At 41.3% G+C, this 24543-nt stretch overlaps 1 protein-coding gene across 1 annotated transcript in view; it reads left to right on the top strand.

The window, feature by feature from the left end:
- ADAMTS17 (ADAM metallopeptidase with thrombospondin type 1 motif 17) overlaps positions 1-24543 on the top strand; it is a gene marked incomplete at both ends in the record, with an annotated part of 193757 nt that overhangs the window by 95292 nt on the left and 73922 nt on the right. Inside the window, 5 exons of the mRNA XM_082321440.1 lie at positions 845-985; positions 2318-2468; positions 17133-17234; positions 18901-19046; positions 24252-24418. Coding sequence (XP_082177566.1) covers positions 845-985; positions 2318-2468; positions 17133-17234; positions 18901-19046; positions 24252-24418 — 707 coding nt within the window. The remainder of the gene's footprint in view (positions 1-844; positions 986-2317; positions 2469-17132; positions 17235-18900; positions 19047-24251; positions 24419-24543) is intronic.

Raw genomic sequence — 24543 nt, 5'->3', positions numbered from 1 at the left:
ATTTCTGAATACTCTTTGAAATCCTCACCGAATGTATTTGAGTTCCTCCATGTATATTTATACTACACAATCCGCTGTTTGTTTAGATGGTTTGTTTTGCTGAGTAGGTCACCTTCTGTTCTTGCTGAGACTGGCATGGGGCGGTCCTGGTGCTCGTTTGGACAGTGCTTGCAGAAATGGGGGCTTGATTCTGCCTCAGGCTCCTGTCTGAGTGTTGCTGTTGTAGAGTCATAGACTAATTTAGGTTGGAAGGGCCACTGGAGGTCATCTGATCCAACCCACTGCTCAAAGTTTGATGAGAGATTGTACAATACCACAAATTTAGAGAAATGTTTTTCCTAACAAACAGTGGAATTATTCCAAATTCACACTGACACAACAAAATTGGCCTATCTCTAGTATTAATTTGTTGACCATTCTCTTTGTGATTATAGGGACCATACCCACTATATTTGGGAAAGCAATCCAAAATTTTCTACCTTTGATAGTCTAGTAGATATCCTTCCGCTGTGCTAAATCACTTCTCCAGGTTCACTTCTCATGAACCCTCAAATCGTTGTATTTCCTGGTAGCAAAGTCCACAGGAAGCACATCTAAAAGTTTCAAACAGACAAATACTAAAACCTTTGTGAAATTAAGGCAATGGATAAATTCAAGGAACCTATATCATTATATATTAATTAAACAGGCACCCAGAGCAGTAGGTGAATGATTCTGTGTTATTTGTGCAGCCTCTTTTCGACTTGTTGATTGCTGAGAGTGTCATTACTAAGTCCAATGGGAAATGAGAAACCCACATCATAACTTGATAGTTTTTTTGTCTTGTTTTGTTTTAATCAAACAGCATGGGAATGAGCCATGATGATGACCATCAACCCTGCGCAGGGAGGTCTCATATTATGTCTGGAGAATGGGTGAAGGGCAGGAACCCAAGTGACCTTTCCTGGTCTTCATGCAGCCGCGATGACCTTGAAAACTTCCTAAAGTAAGGACTGTGCTGATTATCAAAAATCCTATCAGGCAAGAATCCAATGTGTTATTTGAAAGTGAAAGTCTAAACAATTTTCCTTAAAAAAAAGTGTGTGCATGTGTCATTAGGGTGTGCAAGTTTGAATCTGTCTCCATGCAGTAGCCCCTTTGAAACTGAGGTTTGCAGAGATTCAGAAGGATTATGTGCAGTTGTCAAGGTACTGACAGCTTCTTAAAAACAATCCCAGATCACCTTCATTTTACAAAAAATGCCCTTCATGTTTGCAATGACAGAAATCTGTATGTAGGTGGCCTGAAAATATCTTCTCCATTGAAGGATGCTGCCAGCTTTGTGCTGTGGCTGTTACTGTCATTATTATGACTAAATAGCTCTTATTTTATGGAAACTTTATTTTGCCTGGAGGTAATTCTGATGTGTTTTCTCACCCATCAGTGAGTCTTAAACAGTTCACTATAAACTTCTTTCCCGCTGCATCCATATATCAGTTCATCATGTTCAACAGTTCAGGAAGGATTTCTGTCCTGCTGCTTGTGAACTTCCATGTACTGGAATTGTACAAAGCACTGGAATTGTCTGAACTCTCTAACTGTGGTCTTAGACCTACAGTGCAGCTCTCTGACAAACAGTGTCTGGCACAGTGGCCAGTGCTTCTGTTGTTAGAAATAGGTTCAGCATGGAAAATTCCCCACTCTGGGGATTAGAGGTGGGAGAGAAAGGAAAATAATGAACGAAAATGGGAAATCTACTGTTACATTAAAGGCATGAAGTTGAAAAAGAAGTTGCATCTGAACTCACTGATCACTGGTCCCCGATACAGGGGAGATGACAAAGTGATATTCCAATTTGTAAAAGATTGTTGTGAAGGCAAAGGGAAAAATATTTCCTTTATGTCTGTGATGGAAAAGAAAGGAAGTCAAGGGCTTAAAATTCAGCTAGGCGGATTCAGGTGAGACATGATAGAAGACTTTCTAGCTGTCATTGTAAGGTTCGTGAAGCTTTGGACTAGATAGCCTGAGGGCAGAATTGAGTCTCGGTTAGATTTTTAGGAATAGTTTAGACAAATGTTTAGCTCAGAATAATGTGAATAGAGTCGATTCTGCCTCAAGGCGTGGGGCCAGGGATGAGTTCCCAAGGACCTTTCTATCCATAGTTTTCAATGATTTAGAAGGCTTCCAGATATATACCGGGAAAAATCACCACTGTTTCACATGAGGTCATCGGATTCCCTGTTAAAGGGAGGACAACAGCTTCTCTACAGCAGCGATCTAGCACTCCAGTTCAAAGGTGCTTTCCCTTAAAGGCATATTTAATTCTTGCACTCCACAGGTCCAAGGTCAGCACCTGTTTGCTGGTAACAGACCCCCGAAGCCAATACGCAGTGCGGCTCCCTCACAAGCTGCCTGGAATGCACTACAGTGCTGATGAACAGTGCCAGATACTTTTTGGGACCAATGCTACGTTCTGTAAGAATATGGAGGTAAGAGCTCATGGGGTGTACCCGGAAACAAGGTGGGAAGTGGAAATAAAGCTGTCAGACATTGGGGAAGAAAAGGGGTCTGTACTTTCCTTGGAACTGCTTAAGGGGATTTTCAGCTTGTTCAGCAGTACTGATACAAAATCAGTAGTCAAACTCGCATTGACCTTCATGTCAACAGCACATACTCCTGCAGTCCTCCTCCTCTCCCCACATTGGTCTTGTTCATCTCCTAGAGCAGACCCAGAAGAACTTTTGTTTGTACTCGGTCTTAATTTAGGGGCAGTTCCCTTTTGACACTGTTGTGCTGAAGTACTCAGTAGAGATTTTTTTGCTGGATGTTCAGCTGAGATGAAAGTCTCTTCTCACAAGAGTGCTTGCCTACTTCCACAGACTCAGCTTAGATGACTGTCTGGATCTTTCAGTAGACTTCACCTTCAGACCGTTACAATGTTCTTTGGACCTGACTCTAACTCTATACCAAAGAAATATTAAGGACTGCTTGTTTGATGAGGCCATTTAGAGATTTGTGCAGAATGAGGCCCCTTCCTGTGTATTTTCTAAGCAATATGATGTTTAGTCAGGATTTGGGTGCAACATGGCTTATATATCACATGGTTGGTTGGCAAAATGGAAACACTGATTTTTGGTGTCTCTAGAAGTAGGTCGTGTTTGAGATGAGGCTATATCTGACTTGTGCTCTGGAATTTAGACAGCTAAACTTTTCCTAAGGTCTTGCACATCATTAGATGTCTTCATTCTGACCAGAGTTTGTCTGCATCCCGCTTTAGATAGGGACTGGAGAAATGCTTACTTCCAGTGTGGCCTTGGAGATATCCAGAAGAAAGTCATGAAGCACTGTGTCCTGTCACCAGCACCAGCTGCCAGCATTCTGTCCTAGATAGACAGGCATGAAGCACCAGGTTTCGTGGTGTCATTAACTACCCATTTGTATTTTTTAGTTGTCCCTTATTCCCATTCTGAACAATCTTGGGATCTTAAATCAGTGTTAACAAAGAAAATAATTATCAGTGATAACTGAGGTTTCTAAGTGCCAAATTACTAAAACTGTTGAACACATGCAAGTCCTGGGAACATGCTCTTCGTTTCACATTTGCTGTTTTATTTATTTTGGATTTGGAAACTAGCTCATACAAAACAATAAGAAAAGAATCTGGATAGGTTGTATTTTCCAGCTCCATCAAGAAAATGCAGACCACCAGGACTACTGTACTGGAAGCAAAGTATTAGAATACAGGTCTGTAAAGAAAACCCCAGATCTACCCAGGATGATTCAAGTTCTTCCACTTGTGTGGGTGTCACCCAGCTTGACTGCTGTTGGAATAGATATTTGCTATTTCCCTTGTTGCGATAAAAAACATTCTATTTCTGGATAGTCCAGTGCCTGATGAGAATGTCAGCCTACTGGTAGGTGGTCAGCATTTCTCATGCAGAAATTGCATGTCCAGTCTGGAATTGCTTCAGGGACAAGCTGCTTGCCAGACTAACAAGCCAACAGGCACTGTTCTTTGTAAGATACAGACAGCAGGTGTTTGTGTCTCCCAAGATTTTTCAGCAGTCTTATTATTTGACACCTTTAGAACACCATGAAACCTGTGCTTTCTTTCTCCATCACTCCTTTAGTATCTCCCAAAGAAAAGCACGTTTTGTAAGGACTTTAGTACTTTCTAATGAAAAGCCTTGTGGAACTTCAGCAGATTAAAAACAATTTGCAGTCACTTTTTTAGAAGTATTTTTCTGTTACAGATATGTGTTAAGCGTTAGCATTCACACTGTGAAGCTTTGGATCAATTATGTCACATGCCATTAATTCAGGTAATATTTGCATCCTGTTATGCTACTCTGAGTTGGCATTTGGAGGCAACGAAAGGAAATTCTTTATAGGAAGTTATCAGCTTTAATTTTTAAACCTTAGAAGTTTGCGTTCTTTTCACCTTTGTGTTTCTCATGCCTCATCTGCAGAACGCTTGTATCGTAAGTCTCAAAGCTGTCTACAAAAATATGAACCAAAAAAAAAAATTGGCACTAGTCATTGGCATTAGCTGCAGAAATTACTGGCAAATATAGCTGTCTCCTCTTTTAGCCAATGGTAATGTGGTATTTTTAATTCAATAAAGTATTAAAAAAATCCAAATGTAAAAGTAATAAACATTTGACAGTAAATATTTGTTACAAAAAGGAAATAAACTTCAGGAAATGAGCCTCCTCAATCTTTTTATGATTACATATGTCTACTGTCTGTTTTCTTATTTAATAAAAGAGTTACATTATAACATTTCGTTGGAGATAGTTGAGCTACATAATTATATCAGGCAAACTAGAGGACCTATGTTCAAAAATGCCATACAATCGGGTTGTAGAACAAATTTCAGAGATTAGATGAATCCAAAATTTTGACATTTTTGAGAAACTGCAGAAACTTTCTGTGCAGTAAGCTCTTTCCCTTAAAGGCATCAAAGCCCAAATTTTTAAAGGAATGTAATCTCCTTTGCCTTCGCAGAGAGTCAGGTGCCTAAATGCTTGGCAGCGTCTGGACCTCGGACACTGGTCCAACTAGATACTTAATCCATGAATATTCAACCTTATCAGGATATTTCAGATTGCATCTCCAAAATTCTTCTTCCATATTTGTTTTTAATGAGAACTCAGATGCCCTAGTACAAAATAGTAGCCCTCAGAATTATAAGTTTGCCAAACCAGCTATCCTGAAGCTATTTTGCTCCAAATTTGTAGAACAAAAACGAAAACATATGAGGTAGGCTCAGCTTTACATAAACTATGCCTCTTGATGTTCCTTTTTAATTTGCTTGGACACTGCGTCTACACTTTAATATACCAAAATTTTAAAAAATGAACTAATTGGCATCATGAGCATATGATAATCAGCTTAATCATAGCCTATTGTTGTAATCTATGACCTCCAGGATGTATAATTTAGGATCTGGTTCTGTAACGTCAATGTTAGGTAAGATCTACTAGTGCATGTCACCTGTTTAAGGAGCTGTGGAATCAGGCTTTTAGGCTGGATGCTTGTTAGGCAGGGAACAATCAACTTCTATTTATTTGAAAAGCACCACTTCTGTTATGATACTGTATGAATAATAAATGGCAAGATTACCTGCCAGGCCCTTGAGGGAATGCAAGTCCATTTTGGTGCATGCTCTGCTCATTATTTTATTGGTTTGAGATACATCCAGGTGGCTGGTTTTGGATTGACTTTAACCTGAGTGTTAGATGGGTAAGTCCTTGCTCATCATCAGGAAAGCAAATGTTTTCATGGCTCCGTGGAAGAATTAGTTTTGGTCTGAGGAACTGAATAAGAAGATAGAAGTTGGGCAGTTCTCAAGTGAGATGATTTCACGTACGATAATGAATATCTCAAGACCCTTCAGTAGCTCCCCCTTCACATCTGAGTTGCATAGTTTTCTCCGGTAATATGCAAAGGGATCAAAAGTGCTTTCACATGGTGCTTTCTGTTAATCTTTCCCATTCCAAAAGTTAGGCATTGTCTGATCAACGAGAACGCTTATCTAGCAGGACATACAACTGTGCTTCTACCATGCCAGACATGCTGCCTGTTTCCAGGTGGGAGGCTGTTCAGTCATGCCCCTTGCAGTGCTACAAGAGCTTTTGGCCCACCTAAGAATTTGCACAGTGATCTTTATTTTGAGGGAGGTAAATTGCTTTTAGCAGAAATTAAATAGATGACCATGTCATTCTCAAGCTCTGAGCAAAATCATGATACGAGTTGCGGAAAAAACTAAACAGCAATGCACCTTTGACACTGCATAGTGCATTATCAGTGTACCCCAAACACAGAGATTTTTTGCGATTCTGGTTGCTAAATGTTGACGGGAGTCCAGGGCTAACATGCTAGGTTGTGCAAATTACAGGGAATTCAACCTGTCTGACCCCTGTTCTTCAGATCCACACTGCGCTATGAATCCAGTATTGTGGATTCATTTGACCCCAAAGCAAGAGCAAGCAAAAAGCTTCAACCCCACTCAAGCAATGAAGGCTTCTGCAGAGAGCAGACTTTAACTCTTTGCTGTCCCCTTTATTTAGCCGCGCTGTCAGTGAGAGGAATAGCACAGATGGTTTATGCTGAGTCTCTCGCGGAGCAGGGATGGTGTTTCTCCACCAGAAATGCGTAAAAACGCGTTGTTCATAACCTCACATGGAGGTATGCTGTGTGTTTAATCGGAACACTGGGTTCATTTTTCAGACTGGCATGCCTACGAAGAGAGGCTTTTGCACTGAAATTATATTTATGGAAAAAATGTGATTTCTATCTCTTGTATCCAGTGTTTGGCTTTTTGTTTTATATGCCTTTTGGCTTATTTATTATTAACACATTTTTGCGGGTTTTTACATAACCATTATCTTTCAGTGTTGTTTTGAGTCAAAACTGTGCTTAGGCTAAAATGGCATGTAGAAAGAGATTAGCATTGCTACAGAGAGAATTTTTTCTGAAAAAGGGACACTGTCAACTCAGGTGGAACTGGGAATGTGAATTTTGACATGACACTGGTTTTAGAAAAATTAAAACAGCTAGAATTGGCTCTACTGTTTTTTCTTAAGTTCAAGTTGTTTTCTAACCAATATAGGTATGTCCCAGTATCCACAAGCTGCGGAGCAGCAGCACAGAACAAGGAGGCAAAATTGAGTGTAAGCCAAAGGAGACTGACTAGATTTCTGGGCTAAAACGGAAGAGGAGAGGAACCAAAGAACTAAGTGAAGGAAGAGCAACAATTGTAATAATCAAGTGGATTTTACGTACCCCTTCAGTTTTCATATTTGCTGGTATGGCGGTGAATATAATCAAGCAATTGTGGGTCTCTCTCTGGTCTTGATCTTGCAAAGAGCCTGGCAGAGTGGACTCTTGGACTCCATGCATGGGAATCAATGGGCCTCTGTCTGTTTTTTCTTTGTGGGGTCATTTGCAAGATCCAGACGATGATAGTAAGCCCTATTATTTAGCAACATATAGAATATTTACAAGAACATGGTAATTAGATTGAAAGCTGATTTATCCTGAAAATAATAGGTTGCATTGTCATTTTCTGTACCACCAGTGACTTTGTCTACGTAATTTTCCATTACACACTTTAGCTTCTGTGTAAATATAATAATAATAATAATAAAAAATCTGGAAGAGGATGGGTTCAGTTTTCTTGAGGCTTGCAGGATAGAAGCCTGGCAATTCTAAAATAAAATGAGAAGATTTTCTTTTTTAGAAGTAAAGGCAACAATTTACTTAATTACCGTACTATATTTTATAGTTTTCCTAATGTAGGTTGTTAAAATTCAGACTATTTTCACGTTGCCTGTTTCATATGAAACTGAAGTGTCCTATTTCACTGCTTCTGTATGTTGCAAAAAGACCTTTTTCTCTTTATTTTCAGTGGAAATACTTTTTGTTTAAGAGAGAGAAAGAGAGAGAAGCAGAGTTCCTGCCTGGGCAGCGCAGCCCAGTTTACAATTATTGGAATGCTTCAGAAATTTTTGTACGTGTTTCAGTTTGGAAGATGGTCAAAACACATTCTGGTGCAATGGTTTAAAGAAAAATAAAAAGAGAGAGGGGAACCAAAATAAAATTATAAAAATACAATGTGGAAATTTAAGAATATAAAAATAATAAACTCTTAAAAATAATACAGAGTGCCTATTAAGAATCAAGCACTTGAGCTTGGCAATCCTACATTTCTTATTAAGACACAAGGGGAGGGAGAAAGAATTAGTGTAGCCTTGTGATGTGGCATCTACAGCTGAAGTTTGAACTTAACGAAATTAGCCAAAATACAATTGAGTATCAGCCTGAAAATAGTGTATAACAAGCTTGAAGGGCATTCAGACCTCTCCCATTGGCCTTCTGGGAACTTCCCATCTGCAAAACACTTCAGGAGAAAACTCCCATAATCTTCACAACCACATCTGAACAGTGTGTGTACATATCTATATTTATTTTACTGTCCCTTTCTTCTCTTTTCCCATGGCCAAGAAACACAATACGTGATTTCATTCTTTTAATTTCCCAGGTTTTTGTTTCGGTTTTTTTAATGGACAACACTGCCTGTTGTTTAAAAAAATCAATACTTTTAGTACCCTACAATCAGATGTTAAAGCCTGAGGAGTTCACTGGGAGTTGCTGAGTGAACATTCCTCTCTGTGAAGACAATACGAGATGGATGTTGCAAAGTGCAAGGTCAGAATTTTAGTCTCTAAATTGCAAACAATATTAGATGGAAGTGATCAGGTTGATTGTGAAACTTGCCTGAAGCTCTTGCCCTACCTTCATCATAGGCAGATATCTTCTCCTGAGCTAGATTACAGCATAATACCATGAACTCATAAGCCTTGTCTTCGTGGGGTGCGTCTAGCGTGAACCTCAGAGCAGCACTTAACACGACATGTACAATACGATGCTAATATAGCGGCTGCGGTTGTGACGTAGTTGATGAGCTACGGCTCTTTTAAGCATACTGAGGTAGAAATTGGTAATAAGTCAAAGTACAAGATTTCTAATGTTTAATTCAAAGGAGTGACTCTGTTCCAGTGCCTTGTACCGCATGTCCCTACATCTTCCAGGTTTGACCACGTAAAGATACTTCCGTGATTTCTTCAGCTGATGTAACACGTACTGTTGTGTTCTCTCATTTAAGATACTGAAAACTGGGCTCAGCAAAACTGAAGAGCGCATACTGTGAGAAAGAATTGTGTGTTGGTAGGAAAATGGATAAAGCTTATCTTTTTCTACTTGCATTTCTATATGTCTATGAATCCTAGACCCACAGGAGCTAGTTTCATGAATGCTCTAAAGGCACTGAAAAGATTAGTATTTAGCTTAGGTTGCTTTGCCGTAAAATTAGTTTGTGGTCTCATTAATGCTGTCTTTCCAGTCATCTCCTTCTTTTGACTATTATTTTAATTCCAGGTACATGAAAAAATGAAATAGAACTGGTGCTTTGCAAAGAAATACTTTAGACAGCGGAGAAGGCATTTATTTTGCCTTGAGACCACCAGAAATTGCTAAAATTAGACAGTGTTTTTCTGTTTCATTGTTTGCTTCCCAATGTACAGTTAAAAAAAAAAAAAAAAAAAAGTGTTTCTACTCACTTGTGCCTTCTCTGGCAGTATGGGAGTCTTCCACTGCTTGCCTGGCAGGATCCGTTCTTGTTTATCCAGCTCCTTGTGACCAGCTTCTGTCTAGCCCCTCACATTGGCATTTCTGTGCAGTGTCCCTGCCTTTGCTGCTTTTGTCAGTTTTTCTTTCATCCTGGTGCATGGTTAGGAGGTTCAATCATGGCCTAAATTTTCAAATGAAGTTACAGGTTTGAATGTGTCCGTTTTTTAGCATCTGATTTTGAGTCTCAGGGAAGCTGCGTGGTTTTCCAGAAGCCCTGAGCTTCTACCGGCTTTGAAAGGTCGCCCTCCTTGAAGTATTTCCAATCAGGCCTCCCAAACCACTCTTCACTTCTCAAAATATTGGTTTCTTGTATCTCCCCCAGATTGGAACAATTTCCAGATACTGCATTGCACATTTCCAGTATAAAAGTAAGTAATTCCAGTTCAAATTCCTCACAGGAAAGGGTGAAGAGCTTGCAGTAGGCCAAATCCCTCTCAAAAGAAGAATTTTTATGTTTCTCTGTCTCTTACCATCTATCCCACAGAGCCACTCACAGAGCCCTAGGAGCAGTTTTACGGTGAGAGATGATGGCACACTTGGCAAAAGATCCCTGCTGCATCCGCTCTAGAGAGGTCAGGGCCCATCTTCCTGTCTGCAAGTGTGTTTTGGGCAGCTCTTGAATAGCCTGGTTTTGCTTTTGCTAACATTGTCAAAACATGAGAACTCTGGATTTTTCTAATCCTTTGGCTTTCATCTGCTGTTAGAAAGGCTATTTGACTGAAGATTATAACCAGTTAATTTCATTCAGGCCTTAGACATCCAAATCTGTCTGTGGTGAGCAGTGTGTCATGGTAAGTTACTGTTTTGGAAGGTGTCAGATATTTTGTCTTTCTCCCTGAAAGAAGAAGGGGAAGCATTCATACATTTAATTGTAGAACAAAAAAGCTCTTGGTATCACTCCATCTATATATAAGGGTACATTTCATATGGGATCCATGTGCTGGTAGTTGGAGGAATGCGTATCGAGCCATCTAGCTCAGAGAACCAAACCCAGCGTGACATCCTTCATGTTTGCTGGGTTCAGTTTGTTTTGTTTTCTCTGATACAGAACATTAACAAATCTCGGAAATTACTATGTTGAATTTTTTGTACTGTTCTACAAGGAAAAGAGTAGCACCGGAAAGCAGTTAACTCTCAAGGACCATTTCCTTAAGAGTTCTTTAACTGTCAAGGGCCATTTCCTCAAGAGTTAAAACAATCTTGTTGATTTTGTACACTTGTGTCTGATGTTGGTGACTTTCCACTCACACAAGTTTTGATGAAGAGGCCGTTCATTGAGTTAATGGAGTTACATCGATGAAAAAAACTAATATAAAGGGGAATCAACTCTAAATTTGTTTGTTGGCTCCAAGCAGGCGGATTATTGGTCCTGCTCATCTAAAAAGTGTAATGTTGTCCACATGCGTTTCTCTGTGTTCTGAAGAAATAAAGTGATCATCAGGTAGTGGAAACAGGGAAATGTTTTTTAAGAAACCTTTTCTAGTTGCATCTAAGAAGATTATCTGATTGTTCTTTTGTAATACAGGCTGAGATGCTTTCTGTCCAACAGTAAAGAGATCCATTCTACTTTGTCATTCATGAATAAAATTACACATTATAAATTTGTGGGATTGTTGCCCAGTTTTGTTAATATCGGTAGTGGATATCAACCATTGCCTGAATATTCTAGGATAGTCCTTGTGATTCTTTATCAAGCCTTCCCTTGACTTTCGGATCAGGTCTGTCATTTGGACAGATAGACAGATACTTCGACTATGGGACCTACCACTTGTTCCTTGGAATATCAGCTCTAACAGAAGGTCAGCAGCTGGCCACTGATATGTGTATCCAAGCCTCACAGTTATCTTGTCTGGGGCAGTACACGGCTCCTTTTCAAAAGCACCTTCCAGTTTTACAGGGTTCTGATTTTGAGCACTTTTCATCTAGTTTTCAACAGCAAGGAGCTCCACCTAATAGCAGTGGCAAACAACAGTGCTCGCCTCCCTTGTGATCTGTTGTAGATTGCCAGTTGTTTATGCACCCAAGATTAAAGTTAGCGACAGTGTGGAAATTGTGGGCATTGTTTTTCTCACCTGGTTGTGTAAAGAATTCTTCCTCAGAAGCACGCTGTGAGGCTTCAAGAACGTATACACAGTGTTTTGAACAGGAAAGCGTGTGTAAATTGTGTGTTTATTGTACTTAATAGGTGTTAATTAGGATTCTGTTCATAAGGATGTTTTCTCTCATGGTTAGCTATATGCCAAGCCAAAACCTTGGCAAACTAAAAGAGATCTGATACTTCGTTGAAAGCCAGCCTATTTATAAGTGTTCCTGTGTGTTATGTGTTCTCTTGCTCCTCTTCCTTAAGGATATTTACTCTTTCTAAGTCCTTCTTCATAATCGCTTCATTTTGACAGCGAAATTGGTTTCATGGTGGTTAAATTCTGCTGCTAGAAATAAGAGGTTCCTCTTTCCAGTGGGCAACAGGCAGCAGGAACAAATTCATTCTCAGGAGAAATAAGTGTTTCTTTTTTTGGATGAATCCAAGGGGAGGGAGTGAATATGTAGGGAAGGAATTAGCTTCTGTTGAGTTCTTCCCTAGTGGGAAGGATATCTTTATTCATTGGATTCTCTTTATGCTTTGGAGAGTTGGAAGCTCCCCTTGTAGGTAATAATCTGAGGCTTTGAGACAGAGGTGCATTGCGAGCCCTCTCTTCTCACTGAGACCATATGAGGTCATTGGGCAGAATCGTGCTGATTTTAGTAACAGTGGTGATGCAGTAGCTAACCCAGAAACTAGCAGACTCTAGACTTATTGTCTGTGGGCAAAGAGCTGGCTGAATTAATTCTGGCTTCTCCTCATTTCCAGCTGCAGCACTGAGTTAAAGAACCTAAAATAGATTACTTCCCTAGAGCCGCATGTGAGTGGTCGTAGCGCTTCACACGCTGTGAGTCTGTGCTGCCACACGTGTGGGATGGAGTTACACGTAAGGTAAACACCATCTTCAGAAACAGTATGTTTTGTGAAAAAGCGTGGAAAGCTGTGAAAGGTGGGAAGGCCCGCATCCGGACGTGTTCCTGGGAGTATCCCAGGAGTTGTTTCTGGTTTTACCCTGAAGTTTAGCCAGAGCGGGCAGTGCGAGCCTGTGGCTGTGACACTGCGCAGAGGACTGCAGAGCTCTGAGCAGCGTTTTTCCTTGTCTCCCGCAGACTTTCAGCAAGACATTTCATTCCTTTCTGTTCCTCATCTTCCCACCTATAACAGAGGGATAAAGCTTCCTTTATCTCCAGGCTCCCAGGAGTCTGTTTAGATTGCAAGCTCTCTGACGGAGAGAAAACACCTGGCACAGCAAGGCCCCTTTCCCAAATAGATGCTGTTATAATACCTGTAATCGGAAGCGTCGTTCACCTGCCGAGCAGATATCTCCTAGCTTGGGAGTTTCCGGACTGTGACCGCTCTCAGGACTGGTTTCTAACAAACAGTTGTGCAGACAAGTTTTCCTATCTTCCAGGCGTTTTTGAGAGTCTAAAATTTGCACCTTTATCAAAATTCCATTTTTATTTCGATTTTTAAATTTTATTTTCTGTCTGTATAAATTCCTGAAGGGTTCGGTTGAATAAGCATTTCAATTTAAAAAAAAAAAATAATAAATTTTTATTGAAATATTACTTTTCAACAACCATCTCACTTTTTTTAAATTTTATTTTGCTCTTGGAAATATTTCAAGCTGGGAGCTGATCCAAAGAGGACCTTTCCCCACAGACAGTTTCAACAAATCAATATTTTCCCAGTGAAAAATATCTTTCATTGGAAAATCCTAACTGGCACTTTTTGAATGCTGTAGGGAAGACTTTGCAGGCAGAGACCTGCCTTCTAAAAGCTGGTTGCTGAATTTACAATTAGCAGTAATACAGCTCTTTTGATGGCTTCTTCTGTGTCAGTGTAAGCTCTGAACTGCCACTCATATACAAGCAACTGCCTTTCAAGTTCTGCCATTTCTCACTTTGATATTTCTCCTCAAAGCTGGCTATTTAACTATTAAAAAGTCAGTCGCTGCGACTGGTTAGCTACAGGACTGTTTAATGGGGAGTTTTGTTTGGGTTTCTATTGTAGCTGAGGAGGATATATGCTCTCATTTGAAATGAGCTATTAACACAATAAAACATCTTGGGAACATACAATACCAAAGCTGATGGTTTAATCTTTGCTGGGGTATCTGAATGCTGTATTAAATACAGGGGACTGCACTAATGAGTGTTTGAGCTTTGTAGTGGTATGGCACTAGAACACAGAGCTGAAGCGCAGTTACCAGATTTTTCTGTAACTGTTTCCTGAAATATGCTTTGCATTTAGTGTTCGGAATCAAACACAGGGATACTATAAAAATCCTATGTTTTCCATACCTCAAAGATGGGAAATTTCAGAAAGGTTGGTGTTGCTAATACAGATTTTTCCTTTATTTATCTCCCTATAACTATGCGTGTGTATGCATGTGTGTGCGTACATGTATATATATATATGCATAAACATATACATATATATATGCACACACATACAGACATGTATGTGAGTATTTGCAGCCGCTCCATCCGTAGGCAGGGCTCAGTTCTGTAGCTCTGCTGGTACAGACACACCTGTTTGAGGTTACCGGTGCCCATTGCTTCCCCCAGGCCACGGCTCATACCTGGGCACGTTAGCTGGCTTTATCACCTTCCACGTTCTTGTGGGCTATGGAGGAATTCTGGTTGGCAACTAAAATTGTACAAAAAGCTGCTTCATTTTTATGACTTTCTGTTTCCGCCACCCCCCTTCCCCCCTCCCAGTGTTACATCAAAGAGGAGAATTTAACCCTGACTAATTTACAAGCAGCTTACGATTCAGGGACTTGAAGCTGAACCTTAACAAATGCCAGCCTTGCATAATGCGCAGATATTTAGCAATGGTGCTCGTCTGTGTCTAGAACAACTTCTTTAAGGATGTAGTAAATTCCATTCCATCTTCAGCCAGGACGTCTTTCTGACAGAAAGCAGAAGCAGAGGGTTTCCTTCTGGAACCACAGGGCAAAATTTCTGTCTGGGTTATTCAAGAGATCACGCTGGAGGGTTTCTCGTCACATTCTGCTCTGAAGCTTTGTGGTTATGTGTAAGAGAGGTGCTGAAGCCTTGAAAAGTGAAAATACGTGCTATCTCCACCCTTCATCTCTGAAGCTTCCCTTCATTTTATGTATCACTATTCCCCAGCCACAGTTTGAAAGGAGGCATTGCTGATAATGCTTTCACAAGATCACTGTCCACGGTCATCAAGGGAGAAGAGGCAGTCCAGATTGTCAAATAATTCCTGACCCTGGCTTAACACTAACAACATTTATAAGTCATCAATACAATTATTTGTAATGGCAAAGAAACTGTTAGAGTCTATCGAGTTCATAGACTGCATTTAATTGTGCCCTGTAGGTACACGCAGCACGTCCTGCCGCTGTGGTTAGAACCTCCTATGATACCTTCCGCTTAGGTCTGTGACATGCTTTTAACATATTTTAACTGTTTTTGAATCCTTTTTAGTCATTCATATGTGTAGTCGTAACGTAAAGAATCATCACCTTTAGATCCCAGTGAGTTAAACCAGGTGCAAGGGTGCTGTAGCTTTACAACTAGGAAAACAAGCATCCTCTCAGAGCTGAAAGTTTGGCATTTGGGGAAAAGCTTTTTCAGTTTAAATGGTTTATTGCCTAGATTAGTGTTCGTTCTGTAACACTTCTGGACAGTTAATTGATGTACTTTTTGATTTTAGTCCTCTCCAGGGAAGGTGGGGTTTTGAGAATCTGGGAGTTGCAGTGTGGAACAATTGATTTCTCAGTAAGCTCTGAAATCTCTGGCTTGTCAATTCTTCCTCACTATACCTATCTGTAAAAGAGTATGTGATGTCCTTATGGCTGATCAGCTTAAGTGCTTTCAGAGCTGTGGGTAAACCACTAATTAGTCACAGTCATTTACTCAAAATTACTAAAGTCTGATATTTTCCCATATGCTCTACTAGTTGGGGGAAAATGTCTTGAAAATTCATTGATTTAGGCTTCCCTGGTGTATTTGTTGTTGATTGTTTGTTTGTTTGTCGATGGCTTTTTGTGTTGTGGTTAATACAGATGTTGCTGAATTGTGCTGTCTGCTTCTAGTTGTTGTGAATGTTCTTTCCGTTCAAATAGTGCAAAATCCTCTTTCCAGAAAAAAATGTAGTAATAAAACAGGATGCAGATACTGCTGTGATAACTATTTTGTTTCAGTATGTTCTACATCATCGCGCTTGGTATTGGGATTTATCTCGTCTGCACCCTCTGCCGTACAGATCTATTTTATATAGGCATACCAACATGCATGTACACAAAACACACATGCACCCACAGTCTCTTACATTACATTGTGAAAGAACCATAAGTTTGAAGCGTGTTGACTCAACTGTTTAATGAGGTGCAATAAATCTTGACAAGACCAGCTGGCACTTGAGTCAGGCTTCTCATCTTTTTACCATTACATTGAAACGTGAACAATAGTGGAAAGAAATGTAACTCTTCTTTTTCTTTTTTTGGTACTCAGATCCGTAGCACTGTATTGAAATCATCCACTTTCATGGAACACAAAGCACGGTGGATGCTGTGGAAAATGTTAACGATGTAAAGGCCCCTCTTCCTGGTTCTTTTTCTCAAATTCTGAAAACGTTATTGATCTGACAGATCACGCAAGTGTGGTCAGCATTCATATCCCTGCAACACACATGGGCAGCAATGTTGAATAATGATCCCCGGCATGTGTTTCAAGTCTGGTAGCGAGATGTGCTGTACCTCTTGCTGCTCTTGCCCTCACATCTCACTTTTCACCTTCTCTAGCACATTGGTCTCTAGCAGCTACTTCTCACCACCAAACCGTTACTAACTTTGCCCCTGCCTGTCACCAAGCTCCTCCTCTGCTGCACGGCACACCATGAAATCCTTTCTTCTTTCTCATTCTGCCTTAAGATCATCTTCTCCCAAGGGGCGTAGCTGGCTGATTATAGCTACCACCAGATCCAGCAGGGCTGACTGCGTTTCATCATGCTCAGTTACTTGAGCATCTTTTTAAAAAATACAAGTAATTAAGCAGCTTGGACATCTAAGCATGTGGCATGGTTCCACAGCACCCATCTCGGCCTCCCATATAGGATACTTTTTTAATGGGCCAGATTTATTCTTGTGAAAAGAAATCTATTTAAATGATGCACTTCTTGTTTTGGGTGAGTTTTGTTTCTGACAATGGCATCCATCAATCTCTTTTATGTTCTCAGCCCCACCACTTAATGCCAATCTATCCTTAAAAAATAATTGCTCCCAAACCAGCTAGACGCCTCTGGATTCACTTGAGAAAGACTGCCTGAGCTTTGCAGTGTATCCCATAATGATAGCTGACATCTCCAGAAGTAATAACTGCACCTCGTTGCTTTGTGATTACAGCATTTGATGTGTGCTGGGCTCTGGTGCCTGGTGGAAGGAGATACGTCCTGTAAAACAAAGTTGGACCCCCCTCTGGATGGCACTGAATGTGGCGCAGACAAGGTAATCAAAATGCTCAGTAGCAGTCAGTTTGGTTTTTCCAGCATTGTCTGTGGAATAATGTTTCCAAGATGTTCAGTATTTACCATAAACCCATATTTTTTACTGATTCTGTTACAGAAACTGCTCAATTAACAGCTGGATTGGGTTAAGTCTTTCTGATTTTATGTTACGTGTATTTCAGTAGCCTCTGGAGACCTCAGTAGTCAAGTTCTTGTGGTCTAGGCATTCTACAAACGCTGCAGGAAAACCCCATGCCTCACTCTGCTAAGTGCACAGACGGAGTACCCTGCGAGCCGTCTTAGGTAGTAGCTCGCTCCTGCCACTTCTGTTCATTGCTGCCAGGGGTGTTTCATGAGTGAGGTGTTTTTTCAGTGTAAGCTAAGGTAGTAGTGTTTGCTGTATTTGAGGTAGAAAGAGTGGAGAGCATTTAGGCTGGCATTTGGGGAGTGGAGAAAGATGGGGAAAGAAAAAGAGGCTACATAAAAACTTTATAGTTTCTAAAAGTAGCTCAAAATGCGTTGAGCTCAAATTCAGTGATGTTCAGTTATTTTTGAAGTACCGTTTGCTGTACTGTATGTATATACTCAGATGACTAAGGCATATATGGACTTTCCAGAATCCAGGTCAACGTAGAAAATTGTTACAAGAAACACAAACTCTCAGATTAGTGGATCTCCCTCCAGTGAAAATCACCATTCCAGTAACTGGTTTCAGTGCCATAAGGGTTCCTAGCTGACGTACTGTGCTAACAGCAGTTGACTTAAGTGAATGTTTGACCTCTGAGATGGGCTGTGCTAGGTGGTGTGTGGTTCATAAATGTGTGTGGTTGACTCTCCCAGTGCGGCTGATAACTTGTTAGGCTACAAAGGAACTTGACTGGTTTGGTAACTGCCAGCCCCCTACTTACTGGTTTTGGATTCTATTTTGTGTATGTTGTATGGTTGGGGAGGTAAGAAAGGGTAAAATTAAAAACTTTGTTGCTAAAATCAAAGATTAGAGACCTTTACTTTGCTTGCAAATAAAGATAAACAATGACAGGAAAAGTTGGATCCTGGAAAGCATGACAAGGAAACTGAGACAAAAGATTTTTAGATATATGTTTTTCTAACTACAGGAGTCTGGTGATTCTTTCGTAAGACTGCTTAGCAGTGCTCACTCTATCATATCCTGGACAGAGCAGGAGAATAGGCCAAGTTTGCTGCTTGGTCAGGAGCCAGCACAACCTATTAGAATCAAAGGTTGTTTGGGGCTTTAGCCAAGTTAGGTCCAAAATACCTCAATTATTTTGTACATACTGGGAATGCTGCTGATGAAGACATTGCTTTGGGGTATAATTTCTTGGACTCAGTTTCTGTAAAGAGTGTGGCTTTAAGTCTTAGCACTTAGATAATTGTCTGCTTTATAAAGCAAAGGGCTCAATTCTGTGATTATTTTTTTTAATGACAGAACTCCCTTCAGGAGTTTGTTGAGGGTGGCACTTAATTTCTATGTTTCACCTCCTCCCTTTCTCCTCCTCCCACCTCCATCTCACTGAAGCCTTGAATCTCTAGAAACTTAAACATGGGCTTGTTGTAATCTCTCAGACATCCTTTTAAGTCCACCTGTGCAGGAATGTTTGCAAGATCAGGGCTTCTTTCCAGCCTGTGCTAACACAATTGCATTTCAGTGGTGCCGAGCTGGGGAGTGCGTCAGTAAAACTCCCATCCCTGAGCACGTTGATGGAGACTGGAGCATGTGGAGTCAGTGGAGCATGTGCAGCCGGACGTGTGGCACAGGAGTGCGATTCAGACAGCGGAAGTGCGACAATCCCCCGTAAGTCTTCCCGTCGTGCTGATTTCTTTTTGCACGTAGCACTTAGACCATCCTTGCTGCAAGAGTACAGGGAAGAAATAGGCAGCAGTGCTGTGCAGAGGACGTGAGAGATTTCTTGTTCACAAGCAGCAAGGACCAGGTCAAAATCCTGGAGTGACTCAGAGTGAAGTAGGTTCTGTGGAAGTGGCTTGAAGGGTTAGCATTGGAAGTGGCCCGTTGCAATGATTCAAACATAGATACAATTGAATTAAAAATGTGCAGTTTGGCAGAAAAAATGATGCTGTGTTTCCTCTCCAGCACTGCAGTGAATGTGGAGGGGTTGATCTGGATCTACAGATCGAACTGAGCCAATATGTCTTAGAGATCAGTTTTGCAGGGAGTGCTGGCTCTGGGCTTGGGAAGCGATAGAGCGGCTGACAGTGGTCATAGTGTCATATAGCTGTGTTGGTAATGCACCTTGAGATTTTCTGTACATCAGGATGTGCTGCATATGAAAAGGAAAGTTTTCCCACACACAGAGTGCAGTGGGTGCTCTTTAGCTCCTGCACAGTGACTACAAATAATCCTATGGTCTCTGCTTGGGCTTGGATATTTTTCTGATTCAGGAAGAAACATAAGTGGTGTTATCTCCCATGTGCCATCCTTCGTCGCTCAGGTCAATTGAGGCACATCTGGAAGTCTTTTCTTCTTATGGGAGGCTTCTGAGATGAGTGAGGGTGCTCACAATCTTGAGAGCAGCCCTCCAAATTGTGTATCTCTATTCATATTTTAAGGTTTTCTCCACAGACAAAGCACAGGAAACTTCTTTTTAAATAGGGGCTGAAATTCTGGCTAGCAATATAGTCACTTTGAAGACATGCCTAGATGATGGATAGGCACACACTGGCTGCTGCTGAGCTGTATTCATATGAAAGGGATATTTTTGTTTATTCCTCTCCTTAAATAACGCTGAACTGCAATTGCATGTCTGTGATGTCCAGGCTTGATTTTTACCAGCTCATTTTCCTGAACAAGGGACTGAGCTGGTTTCTTTGCTGTCAGCTACAAAAAGTCTCTTTAACCACAGTGCTGACCAAACCTAAATCCATTCATCATCGTTCCTTAAATTACAGGAAATGCTCCCTCCAAGATTGCACACTGATTTTAAAATTCTCTTGCTCGTATACATTCTTGGCTGGGGATACACACGTGATCTTCTTTTGCTTCAAATTCCTGGCATCAGCCCACTTCTGCAGCTGGTTTATTCACTGTCCAAAAATATTGGCTAAGGGATTTATCTTTTATTTTATATATATTTGGTCTTGGGATTTTTTTTTTTTATAACTGGAATCTCTACTCCTGCCAGCTGACTTGTGCGCCTGTGGGACTATCAGTATTTTTAAACCAGTTGCTTCACTGTTTGATTTGGTTTTTCCTCTCTGTAATTTCTCTGAGTATTTGCATGCATTGCCTCCAAACGGTTGTAAGGCAGTGTGTCATGAGCCAGTTTGCATGTCCAGACTTTTGACTTGTACTGCCTTGTGCTCTTGTCTAGGCTTCGGACTATTGTTGTACAGTGGGATTGAAGAGAAAACCACTGGCTTAAACAGAACATCAGAATGAGATCTCCACCCCTTCTCCAGTCCCCTCTTGTCATGTAAAAGGGTCGCGGTAGTATAAATGGGCTTTGATTTCTTCAGTTCCATTAGTGGGTGGATTCTCTTGGCATAAATACAGTGGAAGATGGCTGTGAAGTTGTCCACCAGGAGATCTCGCACGGTCACTGTTTCAGGCATGTGTCAGGGCGGACTTGAATTACACTGTTTGTTGGAAATCCCAGGCACTGCTAGAGCCCATATTATACAGGGCTTGGGACCTGGGATTACAGGGATCTTTCCCTTCAGATTCTTTTGCAGAATCTGATAGAGATGATGCCCAAAGTCTTGGCCTCAGCATTTGGAAAGCTGGAAGGGACACAAGGATGAAGCCAGAAAAACGGAGTGAAGCAGGAAAAGAAAGGTATATGAACAAGTGCTAGGTGACTGTTTGTGGGAGACCAGAGAGAGTCTGTCATTGTTTTTCTTCATTTTGCATGATGGAAACCCTCAGTATCCTGTTTAAATGTGCCAAGAGGCCTGCAGTACTGAAATACTATTACAGAGGTCAATTAAGTACAAGATTACTGCCAGTAATTCTGCATTCCCTACTCAAACAGCAGCAGAGCAGAACATAAGCGGCATGGCAGAGCTATGTCTTCTCCATTTCTCTGACTGCCTGTCCATGTCTGTTTATCTGCTTGTTCCTGAACCCCTTGAATAGATGTTGTATATTCTACTCGTGTTTTACTAGAGTTAGTCTAGTAGAAAGCAGCAACATACTACCAAATAAAGTATGATGCTGTTGGACAGAGGGGAGCTGAGGTGGGAAGGTCTTGTTGGGTGTATTATTTTTTGTTGGATTACTGGGAGTAGAAACATCCCCCAGATCTGTAGGATGTTTTGTGGCTGATGAGGTGAGGGCATCCAACTCTAATTTTGGGAGAAACTACATCAGGAAGAGGCAGTTCATTTTACTCCTCAATTAGAAAGAGAAGACAGGTCAGGCTGCTGGAGGGCCGAGCAGGTGAGTGCAGGCCAAAAGGCACTACGTTCCTGCAGCTCCCACGGACTGGGAGTGGTGGGTGCTCAGGACATCTCTGTCTCCTCATGGATTTGGCTATTACTTTAGTATTGCCAGCGACCATTATTACCAGCAGTGAGAGCTGCTTGCTTCCAGTCTGCATTGGCAAACTCATAGAAAGTCCCTCACAAGTTAATGACATCTTAAGATTAAAGCCAAAGCAACTGCTGATGAACACAGTAAATAGTAGTCCTGCTGTGTCTCCTGTTCCATGGCCATCAGCTTGATACCCTGCTCTCGAGAGAGCGCTCTGTTACTCTTTGGGTCTTCTGACTGCTTTCTTTTTTGTTTCTTTCCCCCCCGCCGTCCCGTGCATGTACACACAAACATGCACAGAGTCACTTACATTCAATGGCTACATCTCTTTCGCTGTAGCCAAAGAGATGGTTCTGAAACCAAAGTTTGTGGATCTGATGTCTTTATGTTGGACGACGGTTGGACTCGATGATCTTAAGGGTCTTTTCCAACCTTGACGATTCTATGATTCTATGTGCGTGCAGGGTTCATTTGGGAAGAAGCCTGCATCACGCTTCAAGTCATCTGGACTGAGTGTCTGTCTCACCCAGTCGAAGACAGCAGACACGATCCTCCCAGAAGATTTCTGCATCAGTCTCAGCACATCTGCTGCCTTGCAGGTGTCCATGGCAGAAAAGAGGTGTTAGCAGTGCAAGCAGGCATTTGTTCAGGCTGTTCTTCTGGTGACTCTCTGTGATGTTACAGTGTCATTGGAGATCAGCATTTCCATTAAAAAAAAATCCAAAGCATTCTTTCTGGGATCAATGGAGCTACTGTAAAAATTTGATCTAGGCTGAAATTTGGCATAAAGCTCTTCTATGCAGAATCAAATGTTTCTGTTGCACCGAATGCTGAATTCATTAAGTCCAGCACAGCTAGGAAATCAAAGATGCAGTCCTATAGTCCGTGTGTAAGTGAATGGGGCAACTCTTGCTAGGACCACTGACAGAAATAAATGATATACAATGGGGGCCTTGGTTTCTAATTAGCTGAGTGATATAACCTGATGTTCATTGCTCTTCTGGGAGGGAGGGGGGAAGAAGCTTTTGGAATGAACTGCCATACTGCTAAAAAGTGGAATTTGGCTGGAGTTGCTTTTTATAGCCATCTGTTAAAGAAAAGTAAGAACATGACTTTATCCGTCTTTGCTGATTACAGCTGGGGAGATAGGTATGTGAGAAAATCAGGAGAGTATCAGCAAGTAGCTAAAGAAATTATCTGTTAGGATGGCTAAGTCTTTTGCTTACTTGGGCTTTTGTTTGTGTTTTTGTTTTAGTTTGCAAAGAAAATATAGGCTATTGTTGAGAGTTCGAGTTTTTCTTCTTCTCTCGGGAATCATAAATAAGAATAAATAGATTTTGCAGGTGCTTAATCCTGATGTTGGATTAGTGGCCTTTCCTGCATGTTTAAAAAACAAATGTGTAAAATGGCATGGTTTTCATGGATGGAGATTATCTGCTGTCCAGATTTGTTTCTGGACACCCTGCTTAGGGTACAGGTTATAGCTACTTTATGTTATTTTTGTTTCAAACTGCTGAAGACAGAACCTTAGAAGACACGTGCTGAAGAGATGTTTGCTGTGTCCCCATTGCTAAGGGTGTTTGAGGCGGGGGCAAAGCAAATGGCGGGAAGAGAAAGGTGAAACATTCTGGGTGCCTGCCTCTGCCTTGGGTATGTGGTGTGATCCTGGGCACAGTAACATCACCATGGTGCCTCTAGGCTCCCCGTTAAGAATATAAATACTTAATTTTGGTATTTGTGATGGAACCACAAATTATCTTCTGAACTACTTGACTGTGCAAATATAAATAATACTTAGACTTCAGGTGTCATGCTCAGTGCACCTTCCAAAGCCTAACCCTCACCAGTCACCATCAGTTAAGAAACTTGTCCCAGGTCACAGGAAAAGTTAGTCAGAGCTCAGGCCTGATGTCACAGCAGAACCCAAAGTTTGGGAGTGCCTTACTTCAAGTCCTGTTCTGGAACTGCTCGTACACACACTCAAACACACACACATTCTCCCCACTTTTTCTCAGTCATTTGCCTGCTCCATCTGAAAACAGGAATGAATTGCTGTTGAAGTCAAAGAAGAAATTTAGGTCAGCAGTGCAAAATGAGTCACACCCCTTGGTTTGTGACCAGAATACAAACAGTTAAACACTCTGTATCTTCTAAGAAGGCTGCTTAGTGCCCACAGGTGAACAGCATTTTGGATTGCCTCTTATCTGAGGTGTGCAATGTGTAGGCAGCTCCTATTTATTGATCTGTGTATGGGATACTACAAAAGAACATGCTTCTGAAGTACTCCAGAGCATCTGGTGTGATACGCAAATCATAGATCCAGAATGGAGCTTGAATAATTTTCTGTCAGAGCCACTGAGCGTGCGATTTGCCCTCCAACAAGGAGCATCTGAGAGGAAGGATCCTTCCTGCAATTTCAAGAGTTGCCTTGGACAGGGAAAATTAGGCAAAAGTGTGCCCGTGAGAAGCTGTGCTGTTCCTGCTGACCCTGGTTTTTCTTTCCCACGATAGCCCGGGGCCAGGCGGGAAGAACTGCCGGGGAGCCAGCGTGGAGCACACTGTGTGTGAGAACTTACCCTGCCCTAAAGGTGTGCCAAGCTTCCGGGACCAACAGTGCCAGGCCCATGACAGATACACCAACAAGAAGAAAAGCCTCCTGACAGCTGTCATTGTTGACGGTAAGTTTTTTCATCTTCCTCTCTAATTCCTTGCTGTTCTTTTACTGCAGCTTCTCAACCCATCTTGATTTCATCTGCAAGACTCGCATTTGTTGGTGAGAAGGCTACAGTACGTTCCCCTTAGC

Source organism: Platalea leucorodia (assembly GCF_965183815.1).
Source record: "Platalea leucorodia genome assembly, chromosome: 9".
NCBI classification, from domain to species: Eukaryota; Metazoa; Chordata; class Aves; order Pelecaniformes; family Threskiornithidae; genus Platalea; species Platalea leucorodia.
This window is presented reverse-complemented; position numbering and strand designations above follow the sequence as displayed.